We start from the raw sequence: 12,355 nt of genomic DNA, 5'->3' as shown, positions 1-12,355 counted from the left end.
GTAAATTGGATTAGACATTGGCTTGTGGGAGAAGCCAGAGAGAGAGTAGATGGTGGCTACTCTGACTGGAGGCAATGAGTAGTGGTGTGCCACAGGGATCGGTGCTGGGTCCTTTTCTGTTTGTCATCTATATCAATGATCTGGACGATAATATGGTTAACGGGATCAACAAATTTGTGAATGACACCAAGATTGGGGGTGTAGTGGACAGTCAGGAAGGCTATCAGGGCTTTCAGAGAGAATTGCATCAGCTGGAAAAATGGGCTGAAAAATGGCAGATGGAATTTAATGCAGACAAGTGTGAGGTGTTGCACTTCAGTAGGATCTACCAGGGTGGGTCTTACACAGTGAACAGTAGGGCACCAGGGAGTGAGGTGGAACAAAGGGATCTGGAAATACAGGTCCATTATTCATTGAAAGTAGCATCACAAGTAGAGTCGTAATGAAAGTTTTTGGCACATTGGCCTTCATAAATCAATTTATTGAGAACAGGTGATGTAATGTTGTGTTGAAGTTGTATAAGCCGCCAGCGGAAGTGGTGGATGCAGGTTTGATTTTAACATTTAAGAATAATTTGGATAGGTGTATTGAACACTACAGCACAGAAACAGGCCCTTCAGCCCATTCAGTCTGTGCATAACAATTAATCTGGCTAGTCCCATCAACCTGAACCCAGACCATGGCCCCTCCATACCTCTTCCATCCATGTACCTATGCAAACCCACATCCACCACTTCCGCTAGCAGCTTGTTCCACACTCTCACCACCCTCTGAGTGAAGACGTTCCCCTTAAATATTTCACCTTTCACCTTAACCCATGACCCCTGGTAGCAGTCTCACCCAGACTCAGTGGGAAAAGCCTGCTTGCATTTACCCTATCTTGCCCTCATACCTCTATCAAATCTCCCCTCATTCTCTTACACTCTAGAGAATAAAGTCCTCTAAAATTGTATTCCCCAGAGCTAATTCAGATCATGTTTGTTAGCTGTCTTACCTGAACAGTTATCGTTGTATAGATCCCATGGACAAAGTGCAAATTTTCAGTTGTATCATTTGGTTTATGAGCAATCCGAAGATCAAAGAATCGAATTCCTTCCTCCAGCTGTTGAGTTACATTGGATTCCTACAATATAAGTAACAGAATTCTATTTTTAAAATCCCTTCTGCTGTATAATTATGTTTGCTCTCTCTTTGACTCCATTTTAAAACAGCATTTTTGTTCTTCTCTGGAAGCTCCAGAAAAACCTTGTCTCTTTGTTCCCGTTCAATGTTTTACTGGGCTTCTGAACTCGGCAATGTCTCTTTGTGTGATGTAGACATTTTTTTTTACAGCATTATTCATTTCTATTACAGCTGCATCAACATCCTGATCATCCAAACTCTCTGCGTTCATATTTTTTAATGCACGTCGATGTGCTGCCGTGAAAGCATGCATTAGGAGTTTGTGCAGATTCAGCAGGACGTCTAAAAATTTGACAAACTTCTACAGATGTGTGGTAGGGAGTATATTGACTGGCTGTATCACAATCTGGTATGGAAACACCAATGCCCTCAAATAGAAAATCAAAATACAAAAAAAAATTCTGGATACGGCATAACAGGTAAAGCCCTCCCCACCATTGAGAATATCTATGTGGAGTGTTAACAAAGGAAAGCAGCATCTGTCAACACGGACCCCCACAGCTTGGGACATGCTCTCTTCTCGCTGCTACCATTAGGAAGAAGGTACAAAAGCTTCAGGGCTCATAGCGCCAAGTTTAAGGACAGTTATTACCCCTCAACCATCAGGCTCTTGAACCGAATAGGATAACCTCACTCAACTTCACTTGCCCCATCACTGAGATGTTCCCACAACCCATGGGCTCACTTTCAGAGACGCTTTATCTCATGTTCTTGATATTTATTGCTTACTTTTTTTTTATTTGCACAATTTCTTGTCTTTTGCACACTGGTTGAACACCCAAGTTGGTGTGGTCCTCCATTGATTCCATTGTGGTTATTATTCTATTATGAATTTATTAGTATGCCCCCAAGAAAATAAACCTCAAGGTTGTATATGGTGACTTATGTGTACTTTGAACTTTTAATCCTCATAAAATTCAACTTCTTGCAAGGTCATAAAATGAATTGGGATGTTGTACAAGAATTTTTTTAACCTCTTTTTATTCCTTATACATATGCTCTGCATATGCCTAATAATAAAATTGCATATTCTACACGTAACTATTTCAGTGATAGGTGGTAGAATGTTTTCAGTTACAGAGGTGAACTAAATCACAAATGGGAAGGGTTTGATGAAGAAGATGGTTTATAAAGGAGAATCACAAAAGGGAAGGAAGGCTAATAAGATAAGATATTCATTGCCACAGGTGGCTGCGGTGACCAAGTCATTGGGTATATTTAAAGCAGAGGTTGATAGATTCTTGATTAAGTAAGGGCATCAAAGGTTATGGGGAGAATGGGAGAAGAATGGGGTTGAGAAGGATAATAAATCAGCCATGATGAAAAGGCATAGCAGATCAATGGACCGAATGGTCTAATTCTGCTCCCACATGATTTTCTACTGGACCTAGTGACAAGACATGAGGTAATGTCGCTTAAAAAAATCAACCCTTGTGGGGGTTTCAACTGCAAAGAGCTACACCTCACATCAAACCAACCAACACCCCTCGACACAAACCTCCTAAAGGGCATGATTTGCAATCGTCCCTTCTGTCATGCACTCACTGACAGAAAGGAAGAATCACAGACACACCAAATAATGAGTGACAACTTACAAACAGGACAAAGGCACCTCAAAGCACAAAGATAATCAAGAGAGCCACAAAAGGAGAAAAAGTAAGAGGGAGGATACAAGAATCCTGGCATTCCAATGATTTATTCACACCGAACAGGCACCCATCACCATAAGGCTTTACCGCTATTTAAATGTGCCAGGTTCCTTAAGCTTGTTATAGCCAGGGTGGTAGTGGTGTTAAGTTCCTACACTTATCAAATGCCCCCAATGGTGCGTGACTCAAATACCCTCTGACAACCAAGTCTTTCATGTGTGGCTTAGCTGCTAGGCCCAATGGAACTGTTTCTACTGACAGGAGAAGGGGCAAAGGTGGATTACTGGTGCCTTAAAACAAGTTGCTTCAGTGTTTGGCAGCTCATCTTGGGGAAGGAAAACTCTGACCTCAAACCTCTGGTGCCTTGCAGCTATACCCACTCATGGTAAAGACTACGGGAGTAAACCCCAATGAAAAACCCAGAGCTGCAGTCCCTAAGGAACTCCTACGTTGAGTTCAATGCTGACTGGCAACTCCCGCGAAGCCGCTGGTGCCACACTGTATCGGTCTCTGCCATTCCTTTAGATTCATCAGCTGTGTGGAGAGGGGGAGCCTGCTGCATGGTTGTGGTGAACTAGATATACCTGTCTGACTGCTCCTGTGGCTCCTCCCAAGACCCTGCTGACTACCCCTGTGGCTCCTCCCACAGACCCCTGTATAAAGGCGACTGTGGCCTGCTGCTCTCCCTCATTTTCCCCAGGATGTAGTGTTGTCCTTCAGTCAATAAAAGCCGATATCTCACTTCCTAAGTCTCGGCGTGAGTTATTGATGGTGCATCAATGGTCCACAGATTATTCTCCATATCATACTGCCCTGGCTTGTGTATCATGTAGACAGCGAGGATACAACATCCATAGTCGACCTCGACCAACGGAAGGCCTCCTCAAATGTGCAGTGCCCATAACAGTAATGTGAGACTTGCAGTTAGAGGGAGCTGCAATGTGCAGATTCTGACTAATTCCCACGTAAAATGGTAGTCTGACTCCTATTTATGTCACGATCTGTGATTTCCTAAGCAAAGCTATCTATCACAAACTGTAAACACCAGAGACAGAAGTAAACAGCGTAACTGGAATACACGGAAACTGTCATAAAACTGCAAGAAACAAGACGACTGTAGAGCATCATCACCACATAGAACAACATACACAAAACTGAGGGAATTTAGGGACAGCATGAGTGGTTAAGTGCTTTAATCTCATTAAAACATCACATGAAGATCTTCTTTTATTATTTTCTGTAAATTCTTTAAAATGATAATACATTATAAAGCATTATAACTCATTATAAAAGAAAACTTTTCAAGTGGGACAGCTAGAAGCTGGAAAAATTATTTCAACCAAAGAAAAGATGACTTTGCTCTCTGAATATGATTAACATTGAAAAATGTATGAAGACTTAAGTTAAATAAATTAAAGTAGTCTTCATACTGGTATCGACCCAGAGCACAAAGCTGTACCTAAATCTGACACTAAAATGGATCCTGTTTCAGGCTGTGGAGTGAAAGCAGTCAAAAATGGAGAAGGATCATCATGGCACTTAATGGGACTTGCAAATGAAGTATATTATTAAGACAAAGGAATCTTCACCCTCTGCCTAACCATGACACACTACATTGGAATAACTACTGCTTACAAATGCCATGCAATGTTGGCTGCAAAAGGCAGAGCTTACCTGTGTCGTACACCATCTGTATATCTCTGGACGTGTGATGCAGGGTATTATATGATCCAGATAGTTTAAAAACTTATCCGAAGGTGTGACAGGAGAATTTAAGTCTAAGCAGTAAGACATGGAGTCATGGCTTCCTGCAACGGAATGAGAGTCATTCTATTTACCATACGATGAATCACAAACGCACACAGATCAATCACCACTCTACTAACCACATTTACCACACATCAACACAAAGCAACTGCTTAGAAGCTGGATTACCCCCATGTTTTGTGCAGTAAATGTTGGTACACATGACATTAAATCACAAGCCGTCCTCAAAACGTCTTCAAATTGACAACGTGCATGGAATGAGGTGATGACACCCCATGGCTGTGCATTGTTTGAACACCCCACCTTTACCAGCTGGTATTGGACATACAGTCAGTGGGCACATTATTAGGTACACCTGTACACTTGCTCATTAATGCAAACATCTAATCAGCCAATCATGTGGGAGTTCTCGCTTGGTGGAAGAACAAGCTGGATACTCAGGGACTTGGGCTATTTTTGACCTTTGTGACTATGTTTTTTGAAATTGTAACCATATGTGCTATTTCTTCAACTTGCAGTGCGCTTTATGTCATTGGTAATGTGTTGTGCACCTTAGCACTGGAGGAACGCTGTTTCATTTGGCTATATTCATGTACGGTTGAATGATAACTAAACTTCAAAGTTCAAAAATTCTAAGTAAAATTTATTATCGCAGTATAAGCACGTTACTACATACAATCCTGAAATTCTTTTTCCTGTGGGCATACTTAGCAAATCTATAGAACAGTAATTGTAAACAGGATCAATGAACAACAAACTGTGCAAACGCAAACATAAATAAATTACAATAAATAACAAGAGCATGAAAAAACAAGATATGGAGTCCTTAAAGTGAGACCATCAGTTGAGGGAACACCAGAAATAGGATGAATGTAGTTATAAGTGAGTCCTGAAGCTCTCCTATCATCTATCTGATGGCAGCAACAAATGCACAGGGTTACCTAATCCAGAGGGTTAGTAACTTTAAACTCCTGGGTGTCACTATCTCAAAGGACCTGTCCTGGATCCATCATGTAAATATAATTGCAAAGGAAAGCACCTCAGTGCCTCTACTTCCTCAGGAGTCTGTGGTGATTCGGCATGTCATCAAAAACCTTGGCAAATGTCTATGGATGTGCGGTGGAAAGTGTGCTGACTGGCTGCATTGTGGCCTGGTATGGAAACACCAGAGCCTTTGAGCAGAAATACACAACTTCAGAAGTTGTGTATTTGGACTAGTACATCATAGGTAAAGCCCTCCCAAGCTTTGAGCTCATTTACATGAAACCCTGTCGTAGAAAAGCAGCATTCACCTCCCAGGCCATGCTCTTTTTGCACTGATGCCAGCAGGTAGAAGGTACGGGTCTGCCACGTCATCCGTATGCCTGATTCCCACCTCCCTAAGCAACTCCTGTTCGGCCAGCTCAAGGATTCAAAGCGCGCTCCCGGAGGGCAGAAAACGTGGTTCAAGGACAATATCAAAACCCAGCTGAGGAAGTGCCACATCGACCTGACTGGATGGGAGAAATTAGCACGGGATAGGAAAAGCTGGAAAAGAACTGCCTACGAGGGAACTGGAAGAATACCTCCACCATGCCACTGAGACTAAGAAGCTTCAACATAAGGAGAGACTGGGAAAGGCCCAACCAGCTACATCCACCACCACCTCAATGACCTACACCTGCCAGCACTGCAATACGACTCGTGGATCACGCATCCGCCTTCCAGTCATCTCAAGACCCACTGGTGACCAGATCAACCACCAAGAGAAGACTATGAGTGATCGCTGATGCTGATGATGTTGCCGTGACTGGCTGATTAGATTATTTGCATTAACGAGGCATACAGGTGACCCTAATAAAGTGACGACTGAATGTATTTTTTTAAATCCAATTTCTAGGGTCAATTCTTCCATGCTTTTCATCCCATCTGGTCTGAATGACTTCCATCAGCCACATCCTTTACTTTCCCGTCAACATCCAAAAGCATAAACTTGAAACTACCTTCGCCCACTTCCTCCTTTAAAAGCAATGTTGTTGAGTAACCAGTTAAGTTTTCAAATTACACAGCATTATCCCAGGTGTCTATTTTTGCAGGCAGACATGGCCTTTGTCTTACTTATCCAGGAATGAGTCCTTTCAGCTACAAGCTTGTTCTCCTTGGAACAAAGGACTTTGAGATGAAATTGGATAGAGCTATGCTACATAAAGACACGTATACAGAACCCCTGTCCATTCAAGGAAAACATTCTGATTCGAGTCTGCTGCTGGAGTAGTTGGCTTGAGGTTTAAGGACTGAATTTACACTGATGGGCAAAAGATTCAAGGAGGATGCAAAGATAATTATTTTGAGCAGAGAGATGCTTGGAACTTGGAGGAGGGTTGGAACCAGAATCAGTGTTGAGAGGGAATTGGAAAATCTCAAGAGGGGATTAAAAAGGCTCACGAGGAAATTAATTTGAAGAGCTGCACGGAAAGACCAGGGGAGTTAATCAGATTGAATTACTTTAGCTGCAGTGATTTAGTCAGAGTCACAGAACATTACAGCACAGAAATAGGTGCTTTGCCCCATCTAGTCCATACTGAACTATTAACCTGACTTGACCCATTGATCTGTACCTGGACCATAAACCCACTCCCTCCATCCATGTAGCTATCTAAATTTCTCTCAAATATTAAAATCAAACCTGCATCTACCACTTCCACTGGTAGCTTGTTCCACCCTCTCAACACCCTCTGACTGTAGAAATTCCCCTTCATGTTCCCCTTAAACATTTCACCTTTCACGTTAACCCATGACCTCTAGATCTAATCTCACCCAACCTCAGTGGAAAAACCCTTCTCACATTTACCCTATCTATACCACTCACTATTCTATATACCTCTATCAAATCTCCACTCAATCTTCTACGCTCCAGGAAATAAAGTCCTAACCTATTCAACTTTTCCCTATAACTCAGGTCCTCAAGTTCTGGCAGTATCCTTATAAATTTTTTCTGGACTCTTTCAATCTTATTTAGGTATTTCCTGTACATAGGTGACCAAAACTGGACACAATATTCCAAATTAGACCTCACCAACATCTTTTACAACTTCAATATAACATCCCAACTCTTGTGCTCAATACTCTTGATTTATGGCCAATGTGCCTAAAGTTCTCTTCACAACCATATCTACCTGTGATGCCTCTTTCAAGGAATTATGGATCTGTATTCCCAGATCCCTCTGTTTTACTGCACTCCTCACAGCCTACCATCGACTGTGTAAGTCCTACCCTGATTTGTCCTCCCAAAGCGCAACACTCAAGCTTGTCTGCCTTAAATTCCATGTAAAATTGAATGTAATTTTACATTCAGATCTATAATTAGAATGTAAAACTTGGGAAATTTCAATTTAATAAACTGAATTTTATAAATTCAGGCTCCTGAACCAATGTAGAGTATGAGATTAGAGATAACACCTTTAAGGCATTGAGTGGATAGCCAGAAGTTTTTTTCCCAGGGTGGAAATGGCTAATACGAGGTGGCACAGCTTTAAGATGATTGGTGGAAAGTATAATGGGGATATTTTGAGGTATCACACACAAAATGCTGGTGGAACACAGCAGGCCAGGCAGCATCTATAGGAAGAAGCACTGTCGACGTTTCAGGCCGAGACCCTTCAAAGTCCTGACGAAGGGTCTTGGCCCAAAACGTCGACAGTGCTTCTTCCTATAGATGCTGCCTGGCCTGCTGCATTCCACCAGCATTTTGTGTGTGTTGCTTGAATTTCCAGCATCTGCAGATTTCCTCGTGTTTATATTTTAAGGTATGTTTGTTTTTTTACATGGAGGGTGGTGGGTGCGTGGAACTCACTGTCAGGGTTAATGGTAGAGGCAGATATTAGGTCATTTAAGAATCTCTGAGATAGGCACATGGATCACAGAAAAATGGAGGTCTATGTGGAAGGAAAGGCTTAGATTGATCTTAGAGTGGGTTAAATATCGGCACAACATTGTGCGCCAAAGGGCCTATACTGTGATATTCTACGTCCTATTATAGTACTAGGCCTCATGCATGTAACCCCCGAGAATCTAAGCTCAAATCCCATGGAAAATTCAATTTAATAAACTGAATTTAATAAGTCTGCTTTGTTGAAAATGCAATCTGTTTGTTAATTGGCTTCAGCAAAAGGAAACAGTCCCACATAGCTTCCATTGGGCTGTGTTCCATGTAGGTGGTATTTAATGCTCTCTGGTATGCCTGACAAACAAACTTAGAACAATAGAGGTTGGCCGGGAAAACACCAACATGCCATGTACCAATTGGGAAAGTGAAGAAGTGGGATGAAGTGGCCTGGATCACAGAGTCTGAAAACAGGAGTAGCACTAGATATGTGGAGTTTCAAACTAAACTCTCCTGATGTCAGGCAGTCGTGATGAAGGTTCTTGGCCCAAAACGATGACCCTATTCTTCTCCAAAGATGCTGCCTCCAGCATTCTGTGTATGTTACTCTGGATTTCCAGCATGTGCTAAATTTCTTGTGTTTCAAACTAAAGTCACTTAGACAGGCACTTACCAACACTCACATCAGAAAACTTGGCATCCTCATTCCTGAAGTAAATTCTACCCTATTTTATTGCGGGCTGCACGTTTGCTGTTGGGAGATGGGAGGGGTGACAACAATGCCAGGAGTTTAAAGAACAGAGGGAACTTTATCTCATTCTGGGATGTTTGAAGAGTGTTGCATTCTGCATCCCTAAACCAGCACTGAATCCACAAACACCAGCAGAGGCGGAGAAAACGGCAGCAACAAAATTACATTTCTCAGATATTTCCTCACTTCATTGTCACCAGGACCCAAGTCACTCACACCTTTATTCCCCATTGCTTGTCTAAATATAACAGGCAAGTCTTTGCCTATTGCTCCCTTTTCCTTTCCACAAATTTACAAAAAGCCCAACTGTGTTAATTTATAGTTCCTTGAAAGTGGTATTATAATTCCTTTAAAGTAGCAATACGGGTACATAGGATAATAAAGAGACCTTTTGACACATTGGCCTTCATAAACCAAAGCACAGAAGTTGGGATGTTATGTTGAAGTTGTGTAAGACATTAGAGAGGCTTAACTTGGAATATTATGTGCAGTTTTGGTCATCTACCTACAGGAAAAGTTGTCAATAAAATTGAAGAGTATAAGTAAGATTGAAGAGTAAATGTAAGCAGTCTTTTTCCATTGAGGTTAGGACAATAACTAGAGGTCACAGGTTAAGGGTGAAAAGTGAAATATTTAAGGGGGACCTGAGGCTCTTCACTCAGAGGGTGCTGAGAGTGTGGAATGACCTGCCAGCAGAAGTGGTGGATACGGGTTCGATTTCAACATGTAAGAGAAATTTGGATCAAGTCAAGTCAAGTCACTTTTTATTGTCATTTCGACCATAACTGCTGGTACAGGTCACAGTAAAAATGAGACAACATAAGTACATGGATGGGAGGGGTAAGAAGGGCTATAGTCCGGGTGCAGGTCGATGGGACTGCCAATGGCAGAATAATAGCTCAGCATGGACTAGATGAGCTGAAAGGCCTGTTTCTGTACTGTAGTGCACCCTGACCCTGTATCTCTCAAGAGCAGCACCATTCAATCTGCCCAAACCTCACTTCCGCTTCAGTTCCCTAAAGCTCTCAATGCCTTGACCTTTCAAATTTTTAGCGATGTCCTCTTTAAATATATACAGTGATCTAGCCTCCACACCCCTCTGGGAGTACAGAACTCTAGAGATTATTTACTTATTTGACACGTTGCCGGAGAACTTCTTTCCACACCTATGCTGACTACAAAAGGTAAGAACAACTGACAAATCCATAGTTACCTGGAATAGCCAAATTGCACAGACCTATGTCCCATAACTTTTCCGGCAGGTCAGACATCCAGTGAGAAAACTGGTTCTGGATAAGACTTGGAAATACTATTTGCTCCTTTGGCCTTGAATCTGCTATTTTCTGCAACGAGAATTACAAAGAAGTTATCAGTTTTATTTTGATGTCCTAAGTTTAAAAGTAATGGAAATACAAGACTGCGTTTCCCTAACCTCCTCACATCAAAACTCGGTTGACAGATGCCAGAATATCCCAGATGACAGTGAATGAGGCAGCAAACCTACTTAGCTAATGATAGACATGCTGTAACTGTGATGACGGGTGCACAAGACTGGCCTGCGTGCTCAAGTTCAGTTTGAACAGGATACTACATTCAGGAAGTTAGACAAATCAAACCTGAATTCAGATCCCAAAAACATGCACGCTGTGTGACCAAGAGTACCACACATTCCCATGTCTTAAACAATGCAATGTTGGAAAATATCAAAAAGCAAAAGTGGCGGGTGCCAGACAATTTTGATAAATACATACCTGGGAGCAAATCATCCTTTTGTTCACCATGATGCATCATCCAGTGAGTTTTCAACCTGCTTTCCCCCCCTACTGCACTCAGTTGCACACTGTCTGAGGGCATAAGATGTAATGAGGTCATAATGATTTCAAAAGGAGAATTACGCAAAATAATCAATCACAGGTCATTAAGGAGGGGGGGAGGGTAATTTTTGCCGCAATAAATAAGTGGGTTTGAATGAAGTGGGAAGTTTAACTCTTAAACCCAAATCCAACTCAGTTCAAACTGTGGCTTTGAACAGAGGTACATTACATTTAAGGTGTGATGCCCGAGGCTTCAAAAGGCATTGGTCAGACCGCATTTAGAGTACTGTGAGGAGTTTTGGGCCCCATATCTAAGAAAGGATGTGCTGGTATTGGAGAAGGTCCAGAGTAACTTTAGGAGAAGGATCCCAAGAATGAAATGGTTAACATATGAGGAGTGTTTGAAGCTCTGGGCCTCTACAAAAAAAAATTATTCTGGGAACGAAAGGGTTAACATATAAGGTGCAGTTGGTGGCTCTAGGCCTATTGTTTGGCCTATAGGCCTATTGTTTCCCAGAAAAAATTATTCTGGGAACGAAAGGGTTAACATACAAGGTGCAGTTGGCGGCTCTAGGCTGTTGTTTGAAAGAATGAGAGGGGAAATCCCTTTGAAAACCACTGAATGTTGAAAGGACTAGATAGAGCAGACAGGTTTCCAATACTGGAAGAGTCTAGGAACAGAGGATGCAGCCTTGTAATAGGACATCCTTCAGAACAGAGATGAGGTGGAATTTCTTCAGCCAGAGAGTGACAAATCTGTGGAATTCGTTGCCACATGTCCCTACGGAGGCCAAGTCACTGGAATATTTAAAGCAGCAGTTGATAGGTTCTTGATCAGTAAGGACAACAAAGGTTATGGGTAGAAGGCAGGAGAAAGAGAAAATAAATCAGCCGTGATCGAATAGCAGCGCAGACTTGACTGGCTCAATGACCTATTTCTGCTCCTATGTCATATGGTCGAATACGGGGACAGTCACCGCAGCTGCATAAAGAAGTTTCCTAACTCTTATAAATACATTCTAGTTTTTAAAGTTGAGCTTGATATCCTGGTCTTGGGAAACCCAGCAAACGAAAGAAGCCAAGACAGTGTGGTGCAATAAAGTAAGTGTCTTACAGTAATCCTTGTGCCAAAAAGAGTACTTCCTCTCAGCCTCACAACCCAGCGTTAAACGTCCAACCGAACCCACATCTCTAAACAGCCTTCAAATCCCACAACCCACTTATGACCTGCATCCTCACCATTACGCTTTACTTCCCAAATTCATTTATTTAGTATTACAGCACAGATTAGACCCTTCCGGCCTTTTCGACCCACATCGTCACAGCAACC

The 12,355-nt window shown here is 42.1% G+C and overlaps 1 protein-coding gene across 10 annotated transcripts in view; it reads right to left on the bottom strand.

Moving 5' to 3' along the window:
• Nucleotides 1–12,355, bottom strand: part of plcxd1.2 (phospholipase C, X domain containing 1, tandem duplicate 2) — a 31,106-nt gene that overhangs the window by 12,787 nt on the left and 5,964 nt on the right. For 7 of the 10 annotated variants that reach the window (XM_073044161.1, XM_073044163.1, XM_073044160.1 and 4 more), the window contains 4 exons: nucleotides 10,963–11,055; nucleotides 10,425–10,554; nucleotides 4,506–4,639; nucleotides 995–1,123 (listed from right to left, as the gene is read on the bottom strand). In XM_073044161.1, the coding sequence (XP_072900262.1) occupies nucleotides 995–1,123; nucleotides 4,506–4,639; nucleotides 10,425–10,554; nucleotides 10,963–10,992 (423 nt within the window). In that variant the 5' untranslated portion in view covers nucleotides 10,993–11,055. The remainder of the gene's footprint in view (nucleotides 1–994; nucleotides 1,124–4,505; nucleotides 4,640–10,424; nucleotides 10,555–10,962; nucleotides 11,056–12,355) is intronic. The other 3 variants (XM_073044169.1, XM_073044159.1, XM_073044162.1) reach the window with 2 other exon arrangements.

Source organism: Hemitrygon akajei, chromosome 4 (genome assembly GCF_048418815.1).
Source record: "Hemitrygon akajei chromosome 4, sHemAka1.3, whole genome shotgun sequence".
NCBI lineage: Eukaryota > Metazoa > Chordata > Chondrichthyes > Myliobatiformes > Dasyatidae > Hemitrygon > Hemitrygon akajei.
The sequence above is the reverse complement of the archived record's forward strand: the minus strand, read 5'-3'. Positions and strand labels throughout refer to the sequence as shown.